The sequence below is a fragment of the Oryctolagus cuniculus genome, chromosome 11, assembly GCF_051225735.1.
Source record: "Oryctolagus cuniculus isolate XC-2025 breed Fujian yellow rabbit chromosome 11, ASM5122573v1, whole genome shotgun sequence".
Classification (NCBI taxonomy): Eukaryota; Metazoa; Chordata; class Mammalia; order Lagomorpha; family Leporidae; genus Oryctolagus; species Oryctolagus cuniculus.
In genome coordinates, this window is record NC_142877.1 from 66,368,321 (window position 1) to 66,393,217 (window position 24,897).

General features: G+C 43.6%; 2 protein-coding genes across 4 annotated transcripts in view; one reads left to right on the top strand and one right to left on the bottom strand.

Moving 5' to 3' along the window:
* Window positions 1–12,871, top strand: part of SRGAP1 (SLIT-ROBO Rho GTPase activating protein 1) — a 318,942-nt gene extending 306,071 nt beyond the window's left edge. For both annotated transcript variants that reach the window (XM_002711308.6, XM_017341950.4), the window contains exon 22: window positions 7,959–12,871. In XM_002711308.6, coding sequence (XP_002711354.1) covers window positions 7,959–8,336 — 378 coding nt within the window. In that variant the 3' untranslated portion in view covers window positions 8,337–12,871. The remainder of the gene's footprint in view (window positions 1–7,958) is intronic.
* The window catches only part of KICS2 (KICSTOR subunit 2), an 82,824-nt gene that overhangs the window by 3,500 nt on the left and 54,427 nt on the right, over window positions 1–24,897 (bottom strand). The window contains exons 3-5 of one of the 2 annotated variants that reach the window (XR_016216837.1): window positions 12,479–12,717; window positions 7,255–7,378; window positions 1,223–1,324 (exon numbers count right to left, since the gene is read on the bottom strand). Coding sequence is in view for 1 of the 2 variants with exons in the window: in XM_089308614.1 (XP_089164740.1) it covers window positions 12,531–12,717 (187 nt within the window). In the remaining variant the exon portion in view is untranslated. Of the gene's footprint in view, window positions 1–1,222; window positions 1,325–7,254; window positions 7,379–9,700; window positions 12,718–24,897 lie in introns of those variants that run through there. The other variant, XM_089308614.1, reaches the window with a different exon arrangement.

Below are 24,897 nucleotides of genomic sequence, written 5' to 3' on the forward strand. Positions count from 1 at the left end.
TGCTGGCAAAATTGGGTGTATATATGTAGAAGAATGAAATTAGATCCATAACTCTCACCAAATACAAAAATAAACTCAAGATGGATTTAAGACCTGAGACTATGAAGTTTCTGGAAGAAAATATAGGGAAAACATTCCAAGACCCTGGTGTAGGGGATGACTTCTTAGACAAGACCCCCAAAGCACAGGCAACAAAAGCAAACTAAACAAATGGGACTGTATCAAACTCAGAAGCTTTTGCAAAGCAAAGGAAATGATCAGCAGAATGAAGAGACATCCAATAGAATGAGAAAAAATATTTGCAAGCCACCTATATACCACATCTTGTTTATCTCTCTGTCCATCCATGGAATAAACTCTACTTTTTTAAACTAATATTTTGTAATTATTCCTTCAGTATCTGAAATCAATTGGTGACATGCTTAATTTGAAAAATATAAAGCTCTAAATAAAAGTAAAAAGAAATAAGTATTAAAATAATTTAATATACTTCAGTTCATTATTAACACTAAAAGACAAATGTAGTGAAATATTTTCACCTACTTGCAGAATTTCTATAAAAGCAAAAATGCACCTTGATAGAGTATTAAGTTAATAGACATAACTAGACTCACATTTCATGAAAAGTGTTCCTATTAGCTAGGTGGCTTTTCCAAATTGGCAGACAACTCTTAGTCACACAGTTGCAATGAAAGAATAATTTATATAGTTAGTTGCATTCCTGGAAAATGTTTCACTATTTAAAAAAAAAGATTTTGCCTTTATATATTGTTAGCCTAAATAACAGAGAAAGATCTTCCAAAGAATAATATTTGGGAATGGCAGAACATTACAGTGGAATCTGTGTGCCATAATAAACTGCCACAAAGAGGCTGAGACTCGGGAAGTTTTTAAAGGTGAAGATTACATATTTTGAAATAAAATTCTTTGGCTATGCAGATTAACAACAAGGGTGGTGCCTGTCCAAGGCTGAACAGACAGTTCCTGAGCAGATGTCCTTGCAGAACTATTTTTGTGAAAGGTTGCTGTGGCCTTGGTGCAAAGTTGTGGTCTGGCAGAACTAGTTCTTGCTATCAGGCATACGTGTGTGTACTGCGCCCTTCATCATCTCCCAACGTGCTTGCTTTATTGATTGATTAGGGCTTGCCGTGGGTGAGTCCACTGTGACTCTGAAAACTTTCATAATGTGGGGGGCACAAAAGAGCAAGACGGTTAGAGTTACCTGTTCTTGTCCCCCTCGTCCAAAAGAGGCCATGCCAAAGAACAACTGTAATCTGGAATAACAAGGAGTTTGCTGGCGAGTTGCAGAGAAGGGGCAGGATCCCTGTGGAGCATGAAAATTCAAGATAGCACCAGAGAGCGTAGAGTACGGCACCCTGACTCTCCCACACTGTCGGTCCCACCCATATGAACTGCAAGCTTTACGGGGACAAGGGAAGTTGGAGATCTCCAACAGTCCCCACTGCCACTGCAGACAGTCTCACAGGGCCCAAACACCATTTACAGAGTTGTCCAGATTTCCCATAGTTGGATTGTCATGTAGTAGGAGCCCACATTGTACACACACACACACACGTAAGGTGCTAGGGCTCAGTGCCATCCTAAACTGGACCCACTGCTAGAGTGCATTCCATCCTGGAGGCCAGAAGCTATAGTGTGTCTCCATTCTTTAGACTCCGCCATCATTCTACCATACTCATAAGAAGGGTTTCAACACCATGACCTCAGCTGCTCAGAGCCTAGGCTCCACAGAAGGGCTGAGACTCTGTCTTCCCAACTTATGTGGCAGTCCTTCTAGGAAATAAGCACGTATGCACGGAGGGACAGCCAACACACAGAAGAATCACCTGTTAGCTAGCCAGATAACAGCCCTGGCCCACAGGAGATGCTACACAGCACATGCACGCACGTAAATGATACCCAACAAGTCAGCCAGGAAGCCACCCTCTCCCAGCCAAACCATGCCATGCCCGCACAGTCACGCCTACAGCCTCGGGCTACGGACATGACCACAGACATAACTAACGAGGACTGAAGCTGAAGAAACTGCACAGAGACCACACTACTGCATCTACCCAGAATCAAAGCTAAGACCCCATATCCACACCTAACTGTAATATAGGAAAAGTCCTTTCACGGAAAAATTTTTTTAAAAAATCCGTAAAACCAGAAATGGTGACTGTTGCATTAGATGTGCAGATATCAACACTGTCAAACAAGAAACCTGAAAGGAATCCAACAACCTCAACAGAACACAATAATTATCTAGTAGCAGCCCCCAAAATAAAGGAAATTTATGAAATCCATGAAAAAGATTCAAAATAATTGCCTTAAGGAAGTTCAGTATGATATAGGAGAATACAATTTTTTTAAATATCTTGGAACTAAAGAATTCTATGAGTGAATTTTTTTAAAAAGCCATAGTCCAGCAATAGACTAAAGCAGAAGAAATAATTTCTAAACTTGAAGATGGAGCTTTTGAATTAAACAGAGGAAAAGAATGAAGACAGCAAAGCATGCCTATAGGACCTTTGGGACATCATTAAGTGAACACATAAATATTTACACTATTTGAGTTCTAGAGGGAGAAGAAACAAAAAGATACAGAAAACATGTTTAGTGAATAAAATAGAGCAAAACTTTCTAAGTCTTGGAAATGATTTGGACATCCATATCCATGAACCTCAAAGAACCCCAAGTAGACTCAACCCAAAGAGCTTCTCTCCAAGGCACATTAGTGTCAAGTTGTTAAAAAGCCAAAGATACAGAGAATTCTGAAAGGAAAAGAGAAAAATGCCAAGTTATATATAAGAGAATCCCCATCAGACTACCAGCAGAAATCTTATATATCAGGAAAGAATGGAATGAACATTCTACCAGCAAGACTACTATACCCAGAAAAGTAACACTTCAGATATGAAAGAGGAAGTCTTTCTTAGATAAGCCAAACAGAGGGTATTCATCACTACTAGACCAAGTTTACAAGAAATGCTTAAGGCAGTCCTAGAACAAGAAGCCCAAGGACAGAAACTACCATCATGAAAACACAAGTGTAAAACTCACTGGTAGTAGACACACAAATGAGAAAGAGAAAGGAATCAAACTTTATCATGTCTGAAAGCTGCCATACACAAAGATAAACAATAAGAGAGGAAGAAAGGAACAAAGAATATGTAATAGGAGGCTATCTAAAACTAATAACCTTGAGTGTAAACAGGTTAAGTTCCCCAGTTTAAAAATATAGACTAGTTCAATGAATTAAACACACAAAAGGACCCAACTGTATGCTGCAAGAAACTCACCTCACTGATAAAGAAAAAAAAAAAAAATACAGACCACACAAACAGAGGATACGCTGTGAGTATCCTATTAGACAAAGCAGACTATGTAGAAAACTGTAAAAGCAGACAGTGAAGATCAGTACATAATCATAAGAGGATAAATTCAGCAAAAGATGAAATAATTACATATGTAGCCAACCCCGGACCACTCTAACATCTGAAGTTCATATTATATCTACAAGGAGAGAGATATATATAATAATACTTGGGAAATCTAATACACCACTTTCATCAATGGACAGATCATCCAGACAGAAAATCAGCTTTTCTAAAAGTGAACATAACAGGTATGTACAGAACATTTACCTAAGGGCTGCAGATTACGCACTTTTCATCAGCACATGGAACATTAGCCCAGGTTACCATACGTTAACCCACAGAAAAAGACCGGAAGATTTTTTTTTTAATGAAATGATATCATTTATCTCCTCTGAACACAAAGGAATAAAATTAGAAACCAACAACAAGGAGCTATGGAAATCATAGCAATACATGGAAATTAAACAACCTGCTCCTGAACCACCAGGGAGACAATACAGAAATTAAGTCTTTAAATTTCTTGAATTAAAACAGAAACATACAAAAACCTATGGAATGCAACAAAGGCAGTACTAAGAAATTTATAGCAATAAACACATCAAAAAAGTATATTTCAAATGAATATACACCATGATCATGAGATTTTTCCCACAAATCCAAGAATGTTTTACCATAAAAAAAATCAGTAAGAATGATACCGACAGAATGAAGGATAAAACCACATGACCATCTCAGTACATGTAGAAAGAACATTCATTCATTCAACAAAATTCAACATCTCCTGAAAAAAACTTTCAACACATGAGACTTAAAAGAAACTTATCTCAACATAATTAAGGCCACAGAGAAGAAATCCACAGCCAGCACCATACTGAATGGGGAAAACTTGTGTTTATTCTAAGATTTTTTAACAAAAGGATACCCACTTTTATCATTCTTTTTCAACATAGTACTCGAAGTCCTGGCCAAAGCTAGGCAAGACAGAGAAAGAAAGGTCATTCAAATTCTAAAAGAAGCCAAACTTTCTTTTTGCAGCTATCATCTTATATATGGAGAAACTTGAACACTGCACTGAGAAACCCTTAAAACTGATAAACAGCTGGAGTAAAGTTGCAAAGATATGATCAACAAAGATCAATAGCATTTCTATGTATGCACTAAAAATACACAAAATGAACTAGCCAAAAAGACACCAAGGTAGTATGTCGTTTATATTAGCTATTTTAGAAATGAAATACCTAGGAATAATTTAAGGAGGTGAAAGGACTCTACAATGAAAATCATAAAACACTGATGAAAGAGACACAAAAAATGGGAAAACTTCTAATGTTTATAGACTAAAAAAATCAATATTGTAAAAATATCTACACCATCCGAAACAATCTACAGACTCAATGTGACCCCTAACAAAGTATCAATGACATTCTTCATAGAAACAGAAGAAAGCACTCTCAAACTCCTGTGGAGCCTCCAAAGACCCCAGATATCCAAAGCAGTCTTCAGCAACAAGAACAAAGCTGAAGACATCACAACACCTGATCTCAAAACATACTACAAAGCTCTAGTAGCCAAAATAGCACTGCACTAGCATGAAGAGACACATATAGACCAATGAAACAGAATAGAGGCCCTAGAAATAAATCAGTGTACTTACAGCCAACAGATTGTGAACAGAGATGCCAAAAACATACTAGGAGAAAGTCTCTTTAATAAATAGTCCTTAGAATACTGGATGTTCATATGCACAGAGATGAAACCATCTCTCTGTCACCACATACAACAATCAGCTTAAAATGAATCGAAAATTTAAATGTAAGACTTGAAATTGTGTCACTACTAGAAGGAAACCTGTAGCGAATGCTTCAGGACATTCGTCTGGGAAGACAGGTTTTGGATATGAAGCTAAAAGTACAGGCACAAAACCAAAAATTGTTAAATGGAATCATATCAAAGTAAAAAGCTTCTGCACAGCAAAAGGGTGCAGTGACACCGTGCAGAATGGAAAAAATGCAAACTATTCCTCTGACAAGAGATTGTTACACAGAATAGTCAAGGAACTGAATACAATAGCAAAAAATAAAAAATAATTCAATTTTAAAATGGGCAAATGACCTGAACCAAAAATTCATAAAAGAAGATACAAATGGCCAATAAGTACAAGAAAAAAATACTCAACATCACTCATCATCAGGGAAACACAGATCAAAACCACAGTGAGATATCACGTCACCCCAGTTAGAATGGCAGTCCTCAAAAAGACAAAAAATAACATGGTAGTTAAGATGCAGATGAAAGCAAACTTTCATGCACTGTTGACAGAATATGATTTAATATAGCCACTGTGGAAAACAGTATCAAAGTTCCTCAAAAAACTGGAGATCCAACTATCATATTATCTAGCAATTCCACTATATATACACACACACACACACACACACAGGCACAAAGGAAATTAGTATATTAGAGATATCTGTATTCCCATGTTTTTTACAGCACTTATCACAATAGCCAAGATATAAAATCAACCAAGATATCCATGAATGGGTGAATGAACAAAGAAAATGTAGTGTATATACACACATGCATAACAGAATATTATTCAGCCATAGAAAAGAACTGAATCTTGTCCTGTGTCACATGTGGATAGAATTAGCAGACCTGTTGAGTGAACCTTACACAGAAAGACAAACCTCATGTTCTCATGTGCAGAAACTAAGAAGGTGTATCACATGGAATTAGCGGATGCAATAGTGGTTGGCAGAGGTGAAGAGAGAATGGTTAATGGGTACAGAACTGCATTTGGCTAGGAGGAATAACTTCCTGATTTTCTATAGCACAGTGTGATAACTGTGGTTGACAACTTATAATTATGTATTTCAAAATAGCTAGTGGAGAAGATTTTGAGTTTCCAATACCAAGAAATGATAAGTGTTTGAAATAAGGGATATGTCTCAAACTCTGGCCTGCCTCATCACATATTTTATTCAGCAACTGAAATATATCACGCTGTACCCCATACATGTGTACAATTGTTACGTGTCAATTTAAAAGTTTTGTTATTAGTTTTACATTTTTTATTTAATTTACTTGAAAGGCAGAGAGAGCAAGCTCCCTTCCACTGGTTCACTTCCACAAATGCCTGCAACCACTGGGACTGGGCCAGCCAAAGCCAGGATCTGGGAACTCAGCCAAAGGCTCCCATGAGGGTAGCAGGAACCAAACTGCTTGAGCCAGCACCTGCTGCCTCTCAGGGTGCACATTAGCAGGAAGCTGCAAAAAGGTCAGGACTCTAACCCAGGTATTCTGATCTGGGACGTAGGAGTCCCAAGCTGTGGCTCAAGCACTTGGCCAAATGCCTAAACCCCCCAAAATATTTATTTTTAATGAAGTTAGGGGAGCAGGCAGTTAGCCTATCAGTTAAGATTCCCACACCCTATATTGAAGTGCCTGCGTTTAATTCCTGCTTCAGTTCTTCACTCCTGCTTCCTTCATAGACCTTGGAAAGCAGCAGTGATGGTTCAAGTAAGTGTGTTCCTGCCATCCAAATGGGAGACCTGGAATTCCTGGCGCCTGGCTTTGGCTTGGGCCTACCCCTGGCCATTGTGGGCATTTGGGGAATGAATCAGTCAGAAGCTCTCTCTGTCCATCTCGCTCTCCTTCTCTCAAATAAATATAATTTTTAAGATGTAAAAAGGTAAAAGATTCTAGGCTAAGGTTATTATACAAGAGGTCTTCAGAAAGTTTGTAGAATACGCATATTATGAAAAAGCTACACATGTATTTCAGAATATTTTGCTGTGAAATAAACTTGCATTTTAAATCTACTTTTCCCTGAGCTTTTTGAAATACCTTTATGAATGAAATTTTCACTTACCTAGAGAAAATTCCAATGTTGAGCAAGATACAGGAAAATTCTTTGCATGTCAACTCTCTGGGGCACTAGTGAGACAGGTTGTATGTCTGGCCTCTGCCCACAATCCTACTGCATCCTTGTGACACTAAAAAAAAATATATATATATATATATACATACACAAACACATGCCAAAAAAATATATGCACAGCCAAAAATGCATTCATGGGGCAGCACTACAGCCAGAGACCCAGTGCACGTGGTTCAGGGGAAGACTTAAGCTCAATTTTCCAGAATTTTCCAGAGTTAGCCAAGTGCATAGTAAGTGCTCAAAAATTTGTTAAGCATGATTCTTTGTTACTATTCATATTTGCTTATTGAGAAATTAGTGTAGCACCTAAATTTAAGCTGTTATTCTAAGTTGAACTAGAATTCCTAACCACAAACTCAGTGCCAGTGGAGACCATCAGACGGTTACCTCGAGCCTTAGAATGGCAAGCACTTGATATATGGCTCCCTGAACCGTTACAACTTGATCTCTTCAGAATTTAGGGTCAAGATAACCAAATCTGACATCATATGTACACTCATAATATCTAATAACTGTGACTTTAAAATATTCATTCTCTTTGCTGGCTTGTTTGAAGTGAAATATCTAGGTAGAATTCGGTACCTTCGTGTGAATTACCATGTGTCATTTCCATCTTTCTGATTGTGTCTCAACAGGACATCGAAGAGACGATGAACACCGCTTTGAATGAGCTCCGAGAACTGGAGCGACAGAGTACAGCCAAGCACGCGCCGGATGTGGTGCTGGATACCTTGGAACAAGTGAAAAACTCTCCCACGCCAGCCACCTCCACGGAATCTCTCAGCCCTTTGCACAGCGCTGCCCTCAGGAGCGCGGAGCCTCAGATCCGGCGTAGCACTAGCTCCTCCAGTGACACGATGAGTACTTTCAAGCCCGTGGTGGCACCCAGAATGGGCGTGCAGCTGAAGCCCCCAGCCCTTAGGCCAAAACCTGCTGTTCTTCCAAAAACAAATCCTACCATAGGACCTGCCCCACCTTCCCAGGGTCCGACAGACAAGTCTTGCACGATGTGAAAACCAGCTGGGCAAGGTCGGAAGGGGAGGCGATTTTAAAAAGCAAATGGATCAGGGACAAAAGTCCGTGATGCGTAACTTTGCTTAGTTTTGTGCTTATGACTGGAGATCGTTTGGCTTTTCTATGTTGTCAAATGTCATGTCTGAGACTAGCTAAATTAACACGGGCATTTGTATTTTGTAATTTTTTTTAAATAACTGGACAAATCTTACGTCATTTTAAAGACAATAGAAACACTTAGACTTACTTGAAAAAAAAAAATCCAATGCTGCACCACTTGTAATGAAGGCAACACCGCTCTCTGCATCATACAGCGCTTCAGACTTAGTGTAGCTCAGGTGAGTCAGAGACGTCTTGGTCCGAAGGCCGGAGAATCCCAGTTCCAGGTTCCGGAGGGGCATAATCAGTGCCAGCCTGTGGCCCTCAGGGTAATGGCTGAGAAGTGGCGAAAGCTGCCATTGTTTGGCAACTGACTGAACACCTCTGATTGCACACGGAGCTGGGGCCCGGCTCCCACTAAAAGCTTGCAGATGTCACGGTGGCATGTGCCCAGTGCGACCCTAAGCCCATGGCACGAACGTATTGGATCACTGCCTTTCCTAACAGCTGCTGCCCGGGTCTAGGTTAAAGGCTCAGTGGAAGGGGGTAGAATCTCTGCAGTTATTGCTGGAACCGGACCTAGGAAAGGAGTGGGGAAGACACTGGCCCCAAAGCTATGGACTGCTCCATCCGTGAACGCTATCAGGCCCCAGAGCTTTCCAAGTCCAGCCCTTGCACTTAGAAAGGACTGGAACAGTTTAATCTTAAGGATTTTTCTGGTTACTCAATGCCACAAACTCCTTCAAGGGTCTATTGCACAATAACTGCCTAGCAGATATTTCTAAATCCCTGTGGAAATGGAGCAGTTGCAGCCGAGTCCCTGGTCCACTCAGTGCTCTGCTCCACGTTCCTTGTTTCCTTTAAACACACCACAAGAGCCTGATGATGCCAACTTTGAAACCCCAGGGTCCTTGTTCTGTGTCTTGAGCTGGCTGGGGTACTACACAGAGCCAACCTGGGAAGACTGCCTTGTGGGTCCAGGATGGTTTCCTCCTGATTTCGTACCTTGGGACCTTGACATTCTTTCAGTTTTTCTTTTGCAATGTGGTCTCTGCGTAACTCGCACAGTCAGCTGGGCTCATCATTCCTCAACTGAGACCATCATTCTCTGGCATGCTAGTACATAGACGATCTTTCATTAGCCTGTATTTACACTGTAGTTTCCCTTTCTTAAAACGCTTGCTTCCCATTCATTTATCCTTTGCTAAGATACAAACACCATTACCCTACCAGCAGTGGCTGGTATCATCTATAGACCTAAAAGCTTTTTACTGTTCTATCATCAAACTTACTTGATGAAGAAACTTACAAAAAAAAAAAATGGATGGCTCAGAACGAACTCCTATGAACCATCATTGATTTCTTTCTGGTTGGGTTTCAGATTCGAAGTCTGTTGCCTCCCCAGCCGAGTCAACATATTGTGGACTTGACTTCATCAGCCCATTGGTAACTACATTGTGTAGAAAGGAATTAGGCTGTGTACCCAAGACCATTACGTTCATAGCTACCTATTTGCCAGTCTAATTTTCTCCTACAGAAAAATATTGAGACATGGTTATCTTTCAAAGTCATACCTCCAAGTTCTCAAAACCATCCTTTTTTACCCACTTTGGGGTCGGGGGAGACGGCCCAGCTCAGCATCCTCTCCAACCCTGGATCATTTCTCTTGAGCTGTAGTTGTCCTTATGCACCTTTGTACACCATGGATTGCCAGCCAGAAATGAGCTTTGAACAACCCTAACTTTTAGATAATCCTCCCAAACTCCCTAGGAAGTTTAAATTTCCTGAGTAATCCCCTAGCTCTTTAAAATAATAAAGATTCTTAAGAATCATTTTCCTTCTTTGATTGAAAAGTGAGATGTTCAAGTATCAAAAGAGTAGAAGCATCTTGCATTTTTCTCGTGTCTTTTTGAAGCTGTAACTTCAGCATTTCAGATCTCACTACTACCAGCTCAGTTCTTTAGACTCCTCCCTGCAGTCTTTCTACTTGAGCTGGACCAAGGATTGCCTTCTGCCCCTCACATCAGGGCCCTCTGCGGCCTTGCATGGCAGAGGGCATGCTGCTGTAGCCCTCCAGAGCCCTAGAGGCTGTGCCTTCTTCAGGAAACGGCTCCCGATACACCCAGCACTCCCTTACTGTACTGTTCTCTATCTTTTCTCCCTCTACTCCTGTGGTCACCTGGAGACACTCTCACTTCAGTTGCAAGCAAAGGGTGTGGCGTCAGATTGAGCAAGGACTTAGTAAGAACTTAGCAGGTCTCATTGCTTTGTTGAGTCAAAGTCTTCAGATTCCAAGGACGTGACACGGTGGTCACCACACAAAAGCTCCAGAATGGCACCCAGCAAAGTTCATTCAACGCTGCAGCAGCTCAGAAGCCTCACCTGTTCACAGCCTTTACAGTGGCAGGTGCAGCACCCAGAGGGGAGGTGGAAAGGGAGACGGAAGAAAGAAAAATCAGCCCTGGAGATGTGATGTGACGCCCCCAGTTTTAGGGTCTTAGCAGTCTTCATGTGTGGTCTGGGAAGGGGTCATTTTGATGATGGATAGATTATGGTTCTACAAAGATCACCTGACTGCACTCACACAAGAATATGTATTCACAGCCGGTATCACACACGCATATGTTCATGTCCTATCCACAGAACTCACTCAAGTAGATTTACCAAGCCGGGCTTTCGGTTTGGGTCAGGGGTTTGGGGAATGGATTGTCATGATAAAGGAAGGTACTCAGTACACATTTTCTGATGAGTGTTGTGTCAGCCGCTTCAACCTTTTGAGGGTGCTTTCTAGAGCTCCACGTTCACGTTTGGTGTCAGCATCAGCATTTGCCAGATTTCCACGTCTTCACACGATGTAATCTGACTTCGGTGCCCCTTGAGCCAGCCAGAGTATTCTCAGTAGGGCCCCAGTTAGTCTATGACAGTGGTCACAAACCCTTCGCAACAGATAGAGCGCCCCAAGGGTCAAGTTGTATCAGTTATGAGTTTGTACGTTTGCTCTTCCCAAAATGGGGTTATAATTTTAATTAAAAAAAAAAGGAGTAGGTAGATAGTGGTATCCTTAGTATTTAGGAATGACATAGCCTCTGGAGTCTACCAGCTGAGGAAACTTTTATCATTACAGCCTCCGAAATCCAAAGCTAAAGAGCCTAGGCCTCTGTGAGGGATTTGGAAGACTACAGGCCTTGGGATGGAGCTTGACAATTCCTCATCACAGCGCTGAGAGGCTATGGAGCAGGAAACATGCTTGGACTCTTGCTTTCAGTTATTCACCACAAAGGACCTAAGAGTCAGATCAGCTTAGGACCGAAGGCTCTGCCCTTGGGTAGCTGCAGCCACACTACGCCAGGAAATCCCCTGAGCTGAGCCCAGCCTCCAGCTGGGCTGGAGTTTTGGCCTCGGTGCAGGGTGATGGGCATAGCCTCATGAGATCAGGAAAACAAGCTGGAATTGGAGCTTTCACTTACCCTAGTATACTTTATTTAAAAAAAAAAAAATAGTCTATGTGGTATAATCAAGATGGGTACCTGTATCTTTCAATTACGTAGGGAATTTTGTATGTTTAAATAATTGTACTGGGTTCCATAATGCTTATCTTAGAAACTGTTTAGTAAAAGAAAATATATAAACCGTGCGTTTGTGAATGCCCCCCTTAGAGCATTCATCCAAGTTCAATGTGTAGTGCGATGGTTATTATAGTTACTTAAGTATAGTAAGTGGCTGTGTAACAGGAGAGACTGCTATTTACCTACATACCCACAGGTAACTCCTGCCCACGTAATTAAATCAGTATTGTCCTTTCCTGTCGGTTTGATCAATTGCAGTTCTGGTAGCTTCCTGCTTGTGACTGTTACCTAATTGTGTCAATGTACATCTGTAGTATGTACATGTGAAAGTGCCTTTCTATTTTAGAGGAGTTTTAGCCTGGCTCTTGTACTGTCGCCCCATTCTCTGCCCAGCCCGCCTCTGCCTCCCCCACCTCTCGCTGCCCACTGGAGTGTTTTGAAACGCCCCCTTCTCCCAGCTGCGTCTCCACCCCCACCTTCCCGCGCCTCAGTGCTCGGTGGTGTCTCGTTCTCCAGCCGTGTCCGCCGTCAGACTGTCTCGTCTCCGTAGACGTGGTTTGCGTTCCTCCCTCCTCGCAGTGAGCCCCCGTGTGCTCCCTTCCACGCCCCGCTCACGTGCTGCCGACTGCCATCTTGTCGCCACGCTCTGTACTGCCTCTTACCATGACGTTCCCGCCTCTCCGAGGCGAAATTAAAGGGGAATACTTTTACAGTTCTGCAAGAAGAAGAAAAAAGCTTTGTTCATCTGTTGTGACAATGCACTTTTCTGTACAGTACTGAACATTTTGGCATGTACCATTTCAGGCTTCAGTATATGGTCAGGTTTGTTCTTCACGGTGTATCTTTATAATAAAATAGTTCTGGCTGCCTCTTGTCTGTTTCCAATGTGGTATGATTCTCCATGGCATCTTGGGTTGGGTTGCATTGTGAAACTTTTTCCCTTCTTAAAATAAAAACTTTCGTTTTTGTTTGTGCATTTGAAAAGGACACAGCAGGCACAGGGCTGTGTCCTGTAGCGGTGGTTTTTCAGAGTGGTGGTTTGGGGACTCGTGTGTCGTAAAACACATGAGAGCTGTCTCTCAGAGGAGCCTCCTAAATACACACCACCTTGCAATTGAGCCTTTGAAAAGTCCTTTAAAAAAAAAAAAAGATTGTATTTATTTGAGAAGTAGAGTTACAGACAGTGAGAGGGAGAGACAGAGAAAGGTCTTCCATCTGCTGGTTCACTTCCCAAATTGCCGCTATGGCTGGAGCTGTGCCAACCCGAAGCCAGGAGCTTCTTCCCATCTCCCACGTAGGTGCAAGGGCCCAAGGACTTGGGCCATCTTCCTCTGCTTTTCCAGGCCATAGGAGAGAACTAGATTGAAAGAGGAGCAGCGAGGACTAGAACCAGCGCCCAGATGGGATGCTGTGGCCACAGGCGGAAGATTAACATACTGCGCCACAGCACAGGCCCCGAGAAGTCCTCTTTGGATGATAAACCTGGTCAACTGAACCCCTTTGTTTAAACATAAAAGGAAAGCTGACTCTTGGAGTCCAGCAATATTTAATAAACAGTTTTGTAAAACACTAGTGCTAGATTGACTATTCCCCAGAATGACATGTAAATCAAAAGAAAGACTTATTGAAATGTTGTACAACATACACAGAAAGCACACAAATCTTTGGGGTAATAGTTTTCACACAGTTTTACACTCATGCAGCCACCACCCAAATTAAGAAACAGCACATTAACAGCCTCCAAGAAGCCACTGCACTGTGCCTTAAATACACGTGTGTGTGTGTATTTTTTTTTTAAAGAATTTCAGAGGAAGAGACAAAGAGAGATCTTCCATCTGGTGGTTCACTCTCTAAATGACCACAACCTCCAGGGTTGGACAGATTGGAAGCCAGGAGCATCTTCCAGGTCTCCCACGTGGGTACAGGGGCACAAACACTTGGGCCATCCTCTACTGCTTTCCCAGGTGCATTATCAGAGGGCTGGATCAGAGGTAGAACAGCTGGGACTTGAACTAGCACCCATATGGGACGTTGGCATCCCAGGCAGTGGCTTTACCCCTCCACCACAGCACCAGTCCCTGCAGTGTACCTCTCCAAAGGTAACAAATCCTGATGAATCACACCAGGGGTCCATTTTGTCTGCAGTTTTTACTTTTGGCTCATACAGAGGTAGATTTTGTGTCTCTGCATCCTCTGATTGAAATTTCTGTTTGTGAGAGTTGTTGAGAGAGCAGTTTTCCATTTTTACCACAGTATAGAATTCCATTACAAAAATACACTCGATATTATATTTTAGTATTTCCTGATTGAAATTTGGGCATTATATGTGGGGGAACAAATGAACAGACGAAATCTCACCTGTGAAAGTAACTGTATTCCCAAAACATGATGGAGTTAACATTGAGTTCCATCATTAATTGCAAGGCCCACCTGAAGACAGATTACTGAAAGCAGGAGTGGTTGCTTATTATTTATTTCCCAAAAAAGCACCGTCTACTCGAGGCAAGAGCTCTTCACAGAGGCTGCCGGAAGCTGTTTCTCAGTGTTGCTTGATGCTGCAGTTCTCTGATGCTTTTCTTCGTTGCCCTCTCGAGGACTGGAGAGTTGGATTAGAGGCTATTACACCAAGACCAAGTGCTCAGATGAAACTACCGGATTGTTTCAGGAAAGAACTCATGTTCTACGTCTCCCTTCCTATTACCCTCAAGTCCAAGAGCCTCTGTCTGCCCTCTCTCCATGCACACCTTCTTCCTCACATCCCTCACTGTGGGAATCTTAGGAGGGGCTGGTGCTGTTGTGGCACAGCGGGTTAAGCCACTGTCTGCAGCACCGGCATCCTATGTGGGTACTATTCAAGTCCCAGCTGTTCTACTTCTGGTCCAGCTCCCTGCTAATGTGCCTGGGAAAGCAGTGGAGGATGGCCCAAGTGCTTGGACCCCTGCAACCATAAGAGAGACCCAGAAGAAATTCCTGGATCCTGGCTTCAGCCTGGCCCAACTTTGGCCATTGCAGCCGTTTGGGGAGTGAACCAGTAGGTGGAAGATCTCTGTCCCCTCTCTAATTCTGACTTTCAAATAAATTAAAACAAACAAAAAAAAAAAAAAAAACAAACAAAACAAGAAGACAACCTGTAGGAAGGTTTTGGCTTCTACCTTAAATAATGGAAATCTTAATGACTATCCCATGTTTAATCTACACTGTCAAGAAGCTTCTAGAAGTCCAAAAACTATGGCAAATTCCATCCCCTGCACGATATATTCCCATTTGGATTTTGGAAAATACGACCTTTGGGAAACACTGCAAGGTGCATCCTTACCTGTTTCTGTGTAGTAGATAGAAAACCCGGCTTCTGCAGTAGAACAACCAAGAAGCTGTCCTGTCAAGGTCAGTCCCAACAGGAGAGCCAGTCCATGTGCATGCACGTGTGTATGTAACACAGGGGATGACGGCAGGGAACTGCTCCTTCCAGAGCCCTCCAACAGCAGGCTTTGCTCAGCATCAGTATCGGAAGGAAGTCACAACATGATCCAAGAGCTCTACAGCTCTTGGAAGCTTACAATCCAGTTCTGGCGACTTGGTTGGATGCTTTGTTCACACCTATCACCTTTCTATCTGGAGCTCTCCCAAAGGTGATTGGGTTTCTTTTAGCTGCTTGGGTGTACAGCTGAAGTGAGGAATACTGATGAATTATCCTCTCAACAATGATACATTGTACTAATCTTTTGTCATTGACATTCAGGGAAATCCCTTGTGTAAAAACCATGTCCCAGGTCTGGCACTGTGGCGTAGCAGGTAAAGCCACCACCTGCAGTGCTGGCATCCCATATGGGTGCAGGTTTGAGTCCCAGCTGCTCCACTTCCGATCCAGCTCTCTGCTATGGCCTGGGAAACCAGAAGATGGCCCAAGTCCTTGAGCCCCTGCACCCACGTGGGAGACCTGGAGGAAGCTCCTGGCTCCTGGCTTCGGATCAGTGCAACTCCGGCCGTTGCAGCCAAGTGGGGAGTGAACCAGTGGATGGAAGACCTCTCTCTCTCTCCACCTCTCCTTCTTTCTGTGGAACTCCAACTTTCAAATAAATAAATCTTTAAAAAAACAAGTCCCTCATGATAGAAATGGATGATTGCATGTGTAAGTTTAGGGAGAGGGAAGCATCCTGTGCAGCTCGGTGGCATATTCAAAGCCGTACAGTGATGGGACCTGAACTCATTTGAAAATGAGGTCTGAGGTTCTAGGCCCATGATGGACTATGTCCATTTGTTTAAAAAAAGCAACATGGTCAAGATTTGTAATAGCAATTTTAATTTGTATGTGGTCTGTGAGCCAAAGATTAGTATTGTGTTAGTAATGTTAGCAGTTTAAAAGAGGAGAAATAAAAGTTAAGTCGATACCTATTATCTGGTCTTAATTTAAAAATCACTCAATTTCAACAAATTACCAACCCATGCCTAAATTTCCCAAACTATTCACAGGGTCATCTTGGTGCAGCATATTCTAGCATTTGTTTTTTCAGAAAGGTTCAATCCACATTCTGCTTAAAATTGTGTATTCTGGTTGGGTTTTTCCTCTCTCACGGTACTGCTTATTGGAAGTCTCAGTAAACACAATTTTCTTCAGTGGATGCATAATATTCTAGCATGTGAACAGAATTTATTTAGTCATTTTTCTATCACTGAGTGAGCCCTTTTCAGGTCTTGTTTTTCCAACTGAATGTTAGGTTATGGTGAGCAGCTCTATACAGAATAATTATCTGCGTTTGGATCATTAATTCAGCATTGACTCCAGAGAGTGATATCACTAGATCTGGGAATGTAAGCATCTCCAACCCTTCTAATAAATGTTATCTACCTGTTCTCCTGAAAGACTGTGCAAATTTACACTCCTGCCATCAATGCGTAACAGTATACAAACATAAAACATTGCCGTCTGTTTGCCAGCTTAGCTGGTGAATGACAGGTTCAATCTGAATTCTTAGCAGAAATCCGCATTTTAGCCACCTCTGTGTCCTAAGCCTCAGGCATCTCCCTGTTGTGTCAACTGAACATCAGCAGGCAGGTTTTCCCCAGGCAGATTAAGTTCAGCAGACCCAACACTGCATCTGCTCTCTCTCCCTTGTATTTCAAAACGTGTTCTGCCCCCGCACGTCCCGTCTGCACTGCTCTTACCTCATGCCGAACTTCATTCCTTCTGCTCCAACTCTGGCGGTTGCCTTCTAGATAGTGTTCCCGTGCCCACCGTCTCCCCCTCGCAATGACTGTCTACACCCCCGCTGACCACCTCTAACAACAACAAAAAATGAACAGCCATTGAAAATATACTGTTTTACAGACATGACTTTAAGTGTGTTACATAATAATGGCTAACGTGGGGACGGGCATGTGGCACAGTGGTCAAGCTGCTGCTCGATGCCCACATGCCACATCAGAGTGCCTGGGTTCAAGTCCCATTTCTACTTTTTTTTTTTTTTAAAGATTTATGTATTTGAAAGAGTTACGCAGAGAGAGAAGGAGAGGCACAGACATAGAGATAGAGCGAGAGAGAGGTGTTCCATCCGCTAGTTTACTCCCCAACTGGCCACAGCAGCCGGAGCTGTGTCGATCGGAGGCCAGGAGCTTCTTCCAGGTCTCCCCAGTGGGTGCAGGGGCCCAAGGATGTGGGCCATCTTCCACTGCTTTCTCAGGCCGTGGCAGAGAGCTGGATCAGAAGTGGAGTAGCCAAGACTCGAACCAGTGGCCATATGGGATGCCAGCACTACAGGCAGCAGCTTTACCCATTACACCACAGTGCCAATCCTGCCACCTCTACTTTCCATTCCAGCTTCCAGTTAATGCGCACTCTGAGGGGCAGCAGGTGATGGCTCAAGTGGTTGGGTCGCTGCCACACACATGGAGACCTGGATTGCATTCCCAGCTCCCAGTTTCAGCCAGACCCAGCACTGGCTGTTGCAGACATTTGGGCATGAACTAGCAGCAGGGAGATCTCTGTATCTGTCTCTTTCCCCCTTTCTATCTTTCAAGTAAATAAGTATCTTAAACAAGTTTTAAATAATAGTTAACATGAATCGAATGCTCGATTCCACACTACAAATGTTCATTTCAGCTCACACGAGAGCTACCATTAGTGTGCTCATCTTACCCTTGAGAAAAAGTAAGCCACAGCTGGGTTAAGAACTTGCTGCAGTCACAGAACTCATCAATGGCAGTGCCAGGATTTGATTTCCAGCCACATGGTCCTGGAGACTACGCTTGCACACTCCGCTCGCGACAAGATGTTTGTGGCATTCCCCTGCTGAAAAAATAGCCATGGCCCTCCATTGCCCCAGGGTCAGCACGGTGTCTTATACATCTTTGTATCTTCACACCTAACACAGCACTAAACAGCCAACCAGCAGATGTGAATTTACTGCCTGCCACCTCTGACCTCTGCCTGCCATTCCAGCCTCCTTGCCCACACTTGCCCTTGGGAGCCCTACTTTCTGTCGCACTGGGCTATCTTTCCCTGAACATGCTGGCTGCCTGCTCCCTCAACATTTCTCAGCCTAAAATGTCCCCTAGCTCATCCCGATATCTGCTATTGAAATAAGATTCATCCTTCCAAACCCCACTAAGACATTACATCCTCCATGGAGCACGCCCCGCAAGCCTCCAGCTGGCATTAATTGCTCCCTTCACGCTTCTGCTGCACTTGACTTTCACTCAATCAGGCCCTCTTCTGGGGAAATTGCTGTGAACAAGACACACAGGGTTCCTGGGCTCCTGAGGTGAACTTCCTTCTTAGCTAAAAAGCATTAAACAAGCCAAGAACTAAATCGGCAAGATAATTTCAGCTGCTGATGGTTGCTATAAAAAGCACCAGCGAAACAGAACAGGGTGATACAATTTAGAGTGTCAGGGAGGGGAATGTGAGATGGGACACCTTGAATGTCACCTCTGAGGCCGCAGAATCTGAGCTAAGATCTGAAGCATGAGAAGGAACCTGTCATGAGAACAGGGAGAGAGACTTGACCAGGGAGAGGGAACAGCCTAAGCACCAACAGGGCCACACTCACAGTGGCTAAGGGGTCAGAAGACTACCCCATGCCAGAGCAGTATATGCAGGGGCGGACGATGGAAAGGCAGGCGGCAGAGTGGACAGAGGACCTTGGAGGCCGTGTTAGAGTACTTAGACATCATTGTAAGGAAAGCCACCGCGAGATTCCAAACAGGAATGCCACCTCCTGTGTGTTTCTAAAAGATCACTCTACAGAAACACCCTGAGAAGTCACCTCCCACATGTCAGGATGGTCACGATCAAATGGACAAACTCTAGAAAATAACAGGTCTCAATGAGGGTATGGAGAAGTGGGAACTTTTATTGCACTGGTGGTGGGAAGGTAAAATAGTACAGCCCACTATGGATGACAGTATGGAGTTGCTACAAAACAATGAAAAATAGGACAACCATGTGATCCAGCAATCTCACTTCCAGGTATACATCCAAAAGAACTGAAGACAGGAACTAGAAGGGGTGTTTGCATACCATGTTCATTTCAGTATTATTCACAAGTGTCAACACGTGGAAGCAACCCAAATGTCCACTGACAGATGAATGGGTAAAGAAAACGTGGTAGGGGCCAGTGCCCTGTGGTGCACTAGATTAATCCTCCACCTGCGACACCAGCATCCCATATGGGCACTGGGTTCTAGTCCCAGTTGCTCCTCTTCCAGTCCAGCTCTCTGCTGTGGCCCGGGGGGTGGGGGTGGGGGGGGCAGTGGAGGATGGCCCAAGTGCTTGGGCCCCTGCACCCGCATGGGAGACCAGGAAGAAGCACCTGGCTCCTGGCTTCGGATAGGTGCAGCGCCGGCCATAGCAGCCAATTGGGGAGTGAACCAACGGAAGGAAGACCTTTCTCTCTCTCTCACTGTCTGTAACTCTACCTGTCAAATAAATAAATAAATAAATAATCTAAAAAAAAAGAAAACATGGTAAATGTATAACTGGAATGTTACAGAGCTTTTAAAAAGAAGGAACTGTGTCACACAGTAAAACATGGATTAACCATGAGGACATTAGTCTAAGTGAAATGAACCAGTCACAAACAACTACTAGAGGCCAGTGCTGTGGTACAGCAGGTAAAGCTGCCACCTGTGACACCAGCATCCCATGTGGTCACCAGTTCAAGTCCTGGCTGCTCCACTTCCAATCCAGCTCCCTGCTAATGCACCTGGGAGAGCAGTGGAGGATGACCCAAATACTTGGACCCCTGCACTCACATCGGAGTTCTGAGGAAGCTACTGGCTTTGGCCTGGCCCAGCTCTGGCCATTACAGCCATTTGGGGAATGAACAAGCAGATGGAGGACCTCTCCGTCTCCTCCTCTCTTTCTGTGTAAAACAAAACAAAACCCAACTGCTGCACAATTCCACTTAGTTAAGGCTTTTAAAGTAGTCAAACTCTTATAAATAGAATGGTAGTCGCTAGCGGTGGGGTGATGTGGACCAATGGAGTTGCTGCTCACTGGGTGCAGGGTTTCAGTTTTGCCAGTCAAGTAAGTTCTGGAGATCTCACACAATGATCTGCATGTAAATGACACTCCGATATTCACTTAAAAGTGATTCAGATGGTAAACTTTGTGGTTGTATACTTTTTTAACCACAAGTTATTTAAAATATTTATTTGAAAAGTAAAGTGACAGAAAAAGAGGGAGAGAAAAAAGAAAGATTTTCATCTGCTGGTTCACTCCCCACATGGCCACAAAGGCTGAGGCTGAGCCAGGATGAAGCCAGGAGCCCAGAACTCACCATGGTCTCCAAAATGGGTGGCAGGGGACCAAGTACTTGGGCCACCATTCACTGCACATGAAGAGGGAGCTAGATCAGAAGCAAAGCAGCCAGAACTAGACTCAGCACTCCAGTGTGGGATGCCAGCACCACAGACTGCGGCATAACCTGCCGCACCACAATGCTTGTCCCACAAAAATTTTATTTAAAGATCATTCTAGATACCACAATAGCTGTTTGGGGATGTGGTAGAAGTGGATGGGAAGGCAAGAGTGAAGTGAGAGACCACAACTAAAAAAAAAGAGAGAGAGATTAGGGTGGCTTGGACTAGGTAGCCAGGTAGATGAAGAGGAATTTGTTTTAGAGATAGAGTCAACAGGATTTGCTCTTGAATTGAATAGTGGAAATTAAAAAAAAAAAAAAAAGTGTAAGAATTAAGAATGACTCCCAGGTTTTTTGTTTGAGTAACTGCATGGATGATCTTGACACTTAGTTAGAAAAGAAATATGGGGCATAGGAAGGAGTCTTATGGCGCAGCAGGTCAAACCACCACCTGCAGCACAGCGTCCCACGTGAGCATCAGTCCCAGTCCCAATTGCTCCACTTCCAATCCAGATCCCTGCAATGTGCCTGGGAATGTGGCAGATGATGACCCTGGTGCTTGGGCCCCTGCACACACATGTGACACCAGGATGGAGGTCCAGTCTCCTGGCTTTGGCCTGGCCCAGCCCTTGCCATTGCAGTCATCTGGGGAGTGAACCAGTGGATGGAAGATCTCTCTGGTTTGTGCTCCCTCTGTAATTCTGCCTTTTGAATAAAAATGAAATCTTAAAAAGGGAAAGAAGAAAAAGGAGGGAGGGAAAGAAGAAAGTTGGCCAAGAGGGTGCAATCAAGTACTCTGGTTCTAACAGACTTAATTTTTAAGAGAGGTGGGGTGGGATTTGTTTTTTTGTTTTGTTTTAGGAATTATTTATTTGAAAGGCAGTTGCAGAGAGGCAGAGGCAGAGAGAGGGAGACAGGTCTTCCATCTGCTGGTTCACTTCCCAAATGGCTGCAACAGCCGGGGCTGGGCCAATCTGAAGCCAGGAGACAGGAACCTCTTCCCAGGTCTCCCATGAGGGTACCAGGGCCCAGGGACTTGGGCCATCTTCCACTGCTTTCCCCAGCCATAGCAGAGAGCTGGATAGGAAGTGGAGCAGCCGGTACTCGAACTGGCGCCCATATGGGATGTCAGCACTGCAGGCAGCAGCTTTACCTGCCACACCACAGCACCAGACCTTTAATTGACTTAATTTAAGACAGCTGTTTGACTTCCACATCGAGAGTTCTAGGGGGAAAGTGGACATGAGACTCAAGGGGTATTTCTGGCCATAAAATTTAAATGTGGTGTCTAAAGCTGAGGAGCTGGAGGATATGTCCTAGAAATAGATATAAAAGGGGCAAGGACCCGCATGGGAGACCAGGAGGAAGCACCTGGCTCCAGGCTTCGGATTGGCATAGCTCTGGCCGTAGCAGCCATTTGGGGGGTGAACCAACGGAAGGAAGACCTTTCTCTCTGTCTCTCTCTCTCTCTCACTGTCTAACTCTATCTGTCAAATAAATAAAAATTAAAAAAATAAAAGGGGCAAAGAAGAGAATCCATAATCCAGTGCCAGAGAGCAGGATATTGCAGAGCTTGGCTGGAATGAGGGGCTGGTGGTAAAGACTAGGGAAGGGAAGCCCAGGAGGAGGCAGACAACTGGGAGCACGTCACAGTACCAAGTTCCTGAAGAAGAGATTATTGGCATTTGAAGTATGTGCCAGGGAAAATGGAATTAAATTTATTTTTTGTGCAAAAAAACAAATTCATGCACATAATGAGGGACCTTCAAAAATTCATGAAAAATTCATGTTAGGAAAAGCATGTATAGGTTCAAATAGAAGTTTGCACCAAAAATAAATTTATCTTTTATTATTTCACAGTGAGAGAGAAAGAGAACCCCACCACTACCACCCAGATGGTTCACTCCCCAAATGCCTATAGTGGCCATGTCTGGGGCAGACTGAAGCTGGGAGCCAGGAACTCAGCCCAGGTCTCCCTCATGAGTGGCAGAAACCCAAGTACCCGAGCCATCACCTGCTGACTCCCAGGGTGCATGTTAATTAATAGGAAGATACAATTAGGTGTGGAGCTGGGATTCCAACCCAAGCATTCCACAATAGAATACAGATGTCCCAACCAGTGACTGAACCACTGTGCCAAATGCCCATTTCCAGATGTATTTTTTAATTCCATTTTTCCACGAATTTTTTGAAGTACCTCATACTAGCCTAACTATGATGGTGATAATCATAAGACTGGCTAACATTTGTTAAATGTTTTATAAGCTAGACAATATGTTAACAGCTTTCATTTTTTCTGATTTATTCCTGTGTTGTGGGAATCATTATAATTCTTTTTTTTTTTTTTTTTTTTGACAGGCAGAGTGGACAGTGAGAGAGAGAGACAGAGAGAAAGGTCTTCCTTTGCCGTTGGTTCACCCTCCAATGGCTGCTGCAGCCGGCGCACCGCGCTGATCCGAAGGCAGGAGCCAGGAGCCAGGTGCTTTTCCTGGTCTCCCATGGGGTGCAGGGCCCAAGCACTTGGGCCATCCTCCACTGCACTCCCTGGCCACAGCAGAGAGCTGGCCTGGAAGAGGGGCAACCGGGACAGAATGCGGCGCCCCGACCGGGACTAGAACCCGGTGTGCCGGCGCCGCTAGGCGGAGGATTAGCCTAGTGAGCCACGGCGCCGGCGGTATAATTCTTTTTCACATTAACAACAAACACTCAAAAGCTGAGTCTACGGGTATCATGGTGTCGCAGGTAAAGCCACCCTCTGAGATGCCAGCATCCCATATGGGCGCCAGTTCAAGTCAAGGCTGCTCCACTTCTGACCCAGCTCCCTGCTAATGGCCCAGGAAAACAGTGGAAGATGGCCCTGCAACCATGTGGGAGACCCAGATGAAGGTTCATTTCCTGGCTTTGGATTTTCCCAGCTCCGGCCTTTGCAGCTATCTGGCGAGTGAACCAATGAATGGAAGATCTCTCTGTGTGACTCCCTCCCTCTCTCTGTAACTATGCCTTTCAAATAAACATATCTTAAAAAACAGCTAAGGCTTAAAGGAGTTCTCCCTTCCAAAATCACACAGCTGTCAAAGGCTGAGCCAGCAAGACCTGGACCTCTCACCTACACATACGTACACACACATGCCTTTATGGTTCTGTAGAAAAGTGCCAGGAGGCAGCAAGGCAAATTACTTGTCTTGAGATCATCTTTAAACAGAATCTCCTCCTTCATGCTTTTAACAGAATCCTTTCTACCTAAATCAGCACAGTCCGTTTTCGTGACTTGCAACAAGTCCAAACTGATTTAAGTATTCAGTTTTCTTTCTGATAAAGATTAAGTAGTTATTCTGAGGGTTCACAGAGCCTTAGTGTTAAAGTAAGTGCTAGTCAGGGCCTAGGTATGGTTTAACCATAGAATTTTCCAAGCTCTGCAGACTAGAGTCGCCAAACAGTACTACCTATACCAAGGATACGTGAAGTCCCACCTGCTCTCTCAAGAGAAGATGGCTTGGAAAAGATCCAGCCAGAGCTTATCCTTGCTTCATGTGGTTTACTCACTTTAGCATTTAGAGGCAAAACAGTAAGAGAAAGTACTTTATGTGGAGGTATTTTAATTTTTCTTCTTTTAATAATAGAATTTTTCATGGAAAAAGTATGATCAGAGATGAGGAAAACCTCCTTAGCATGGTGTAAAGCAAAATATAGAACCAAAAACTGTCTATTGAATGAATAAAACACCTGACCAAACGAGGAAGTGCAATGACCATCCTTAACAACCCAGATTTCCACTTAGAAAAAGTTACAATATAGCCTACTTAGAATGGAAGTGTACTAACAAAGAGAACCAAATGCTTCCAAACCATACAAGTGGAAGAAGACGCTAACATGTATCCGATTGCATGTGCCAAACAAATCACCCAGGGGCTTTAGAAAGAATTCACACTAAATAGAGGAGATTTTAAAACAGGAGGTCATCTGTAGGTCACAAGTTTAAAAAGTCTATCGGGATTTAGAAACATTTGGAATGAAAACATTGTAATTGACTTATGATA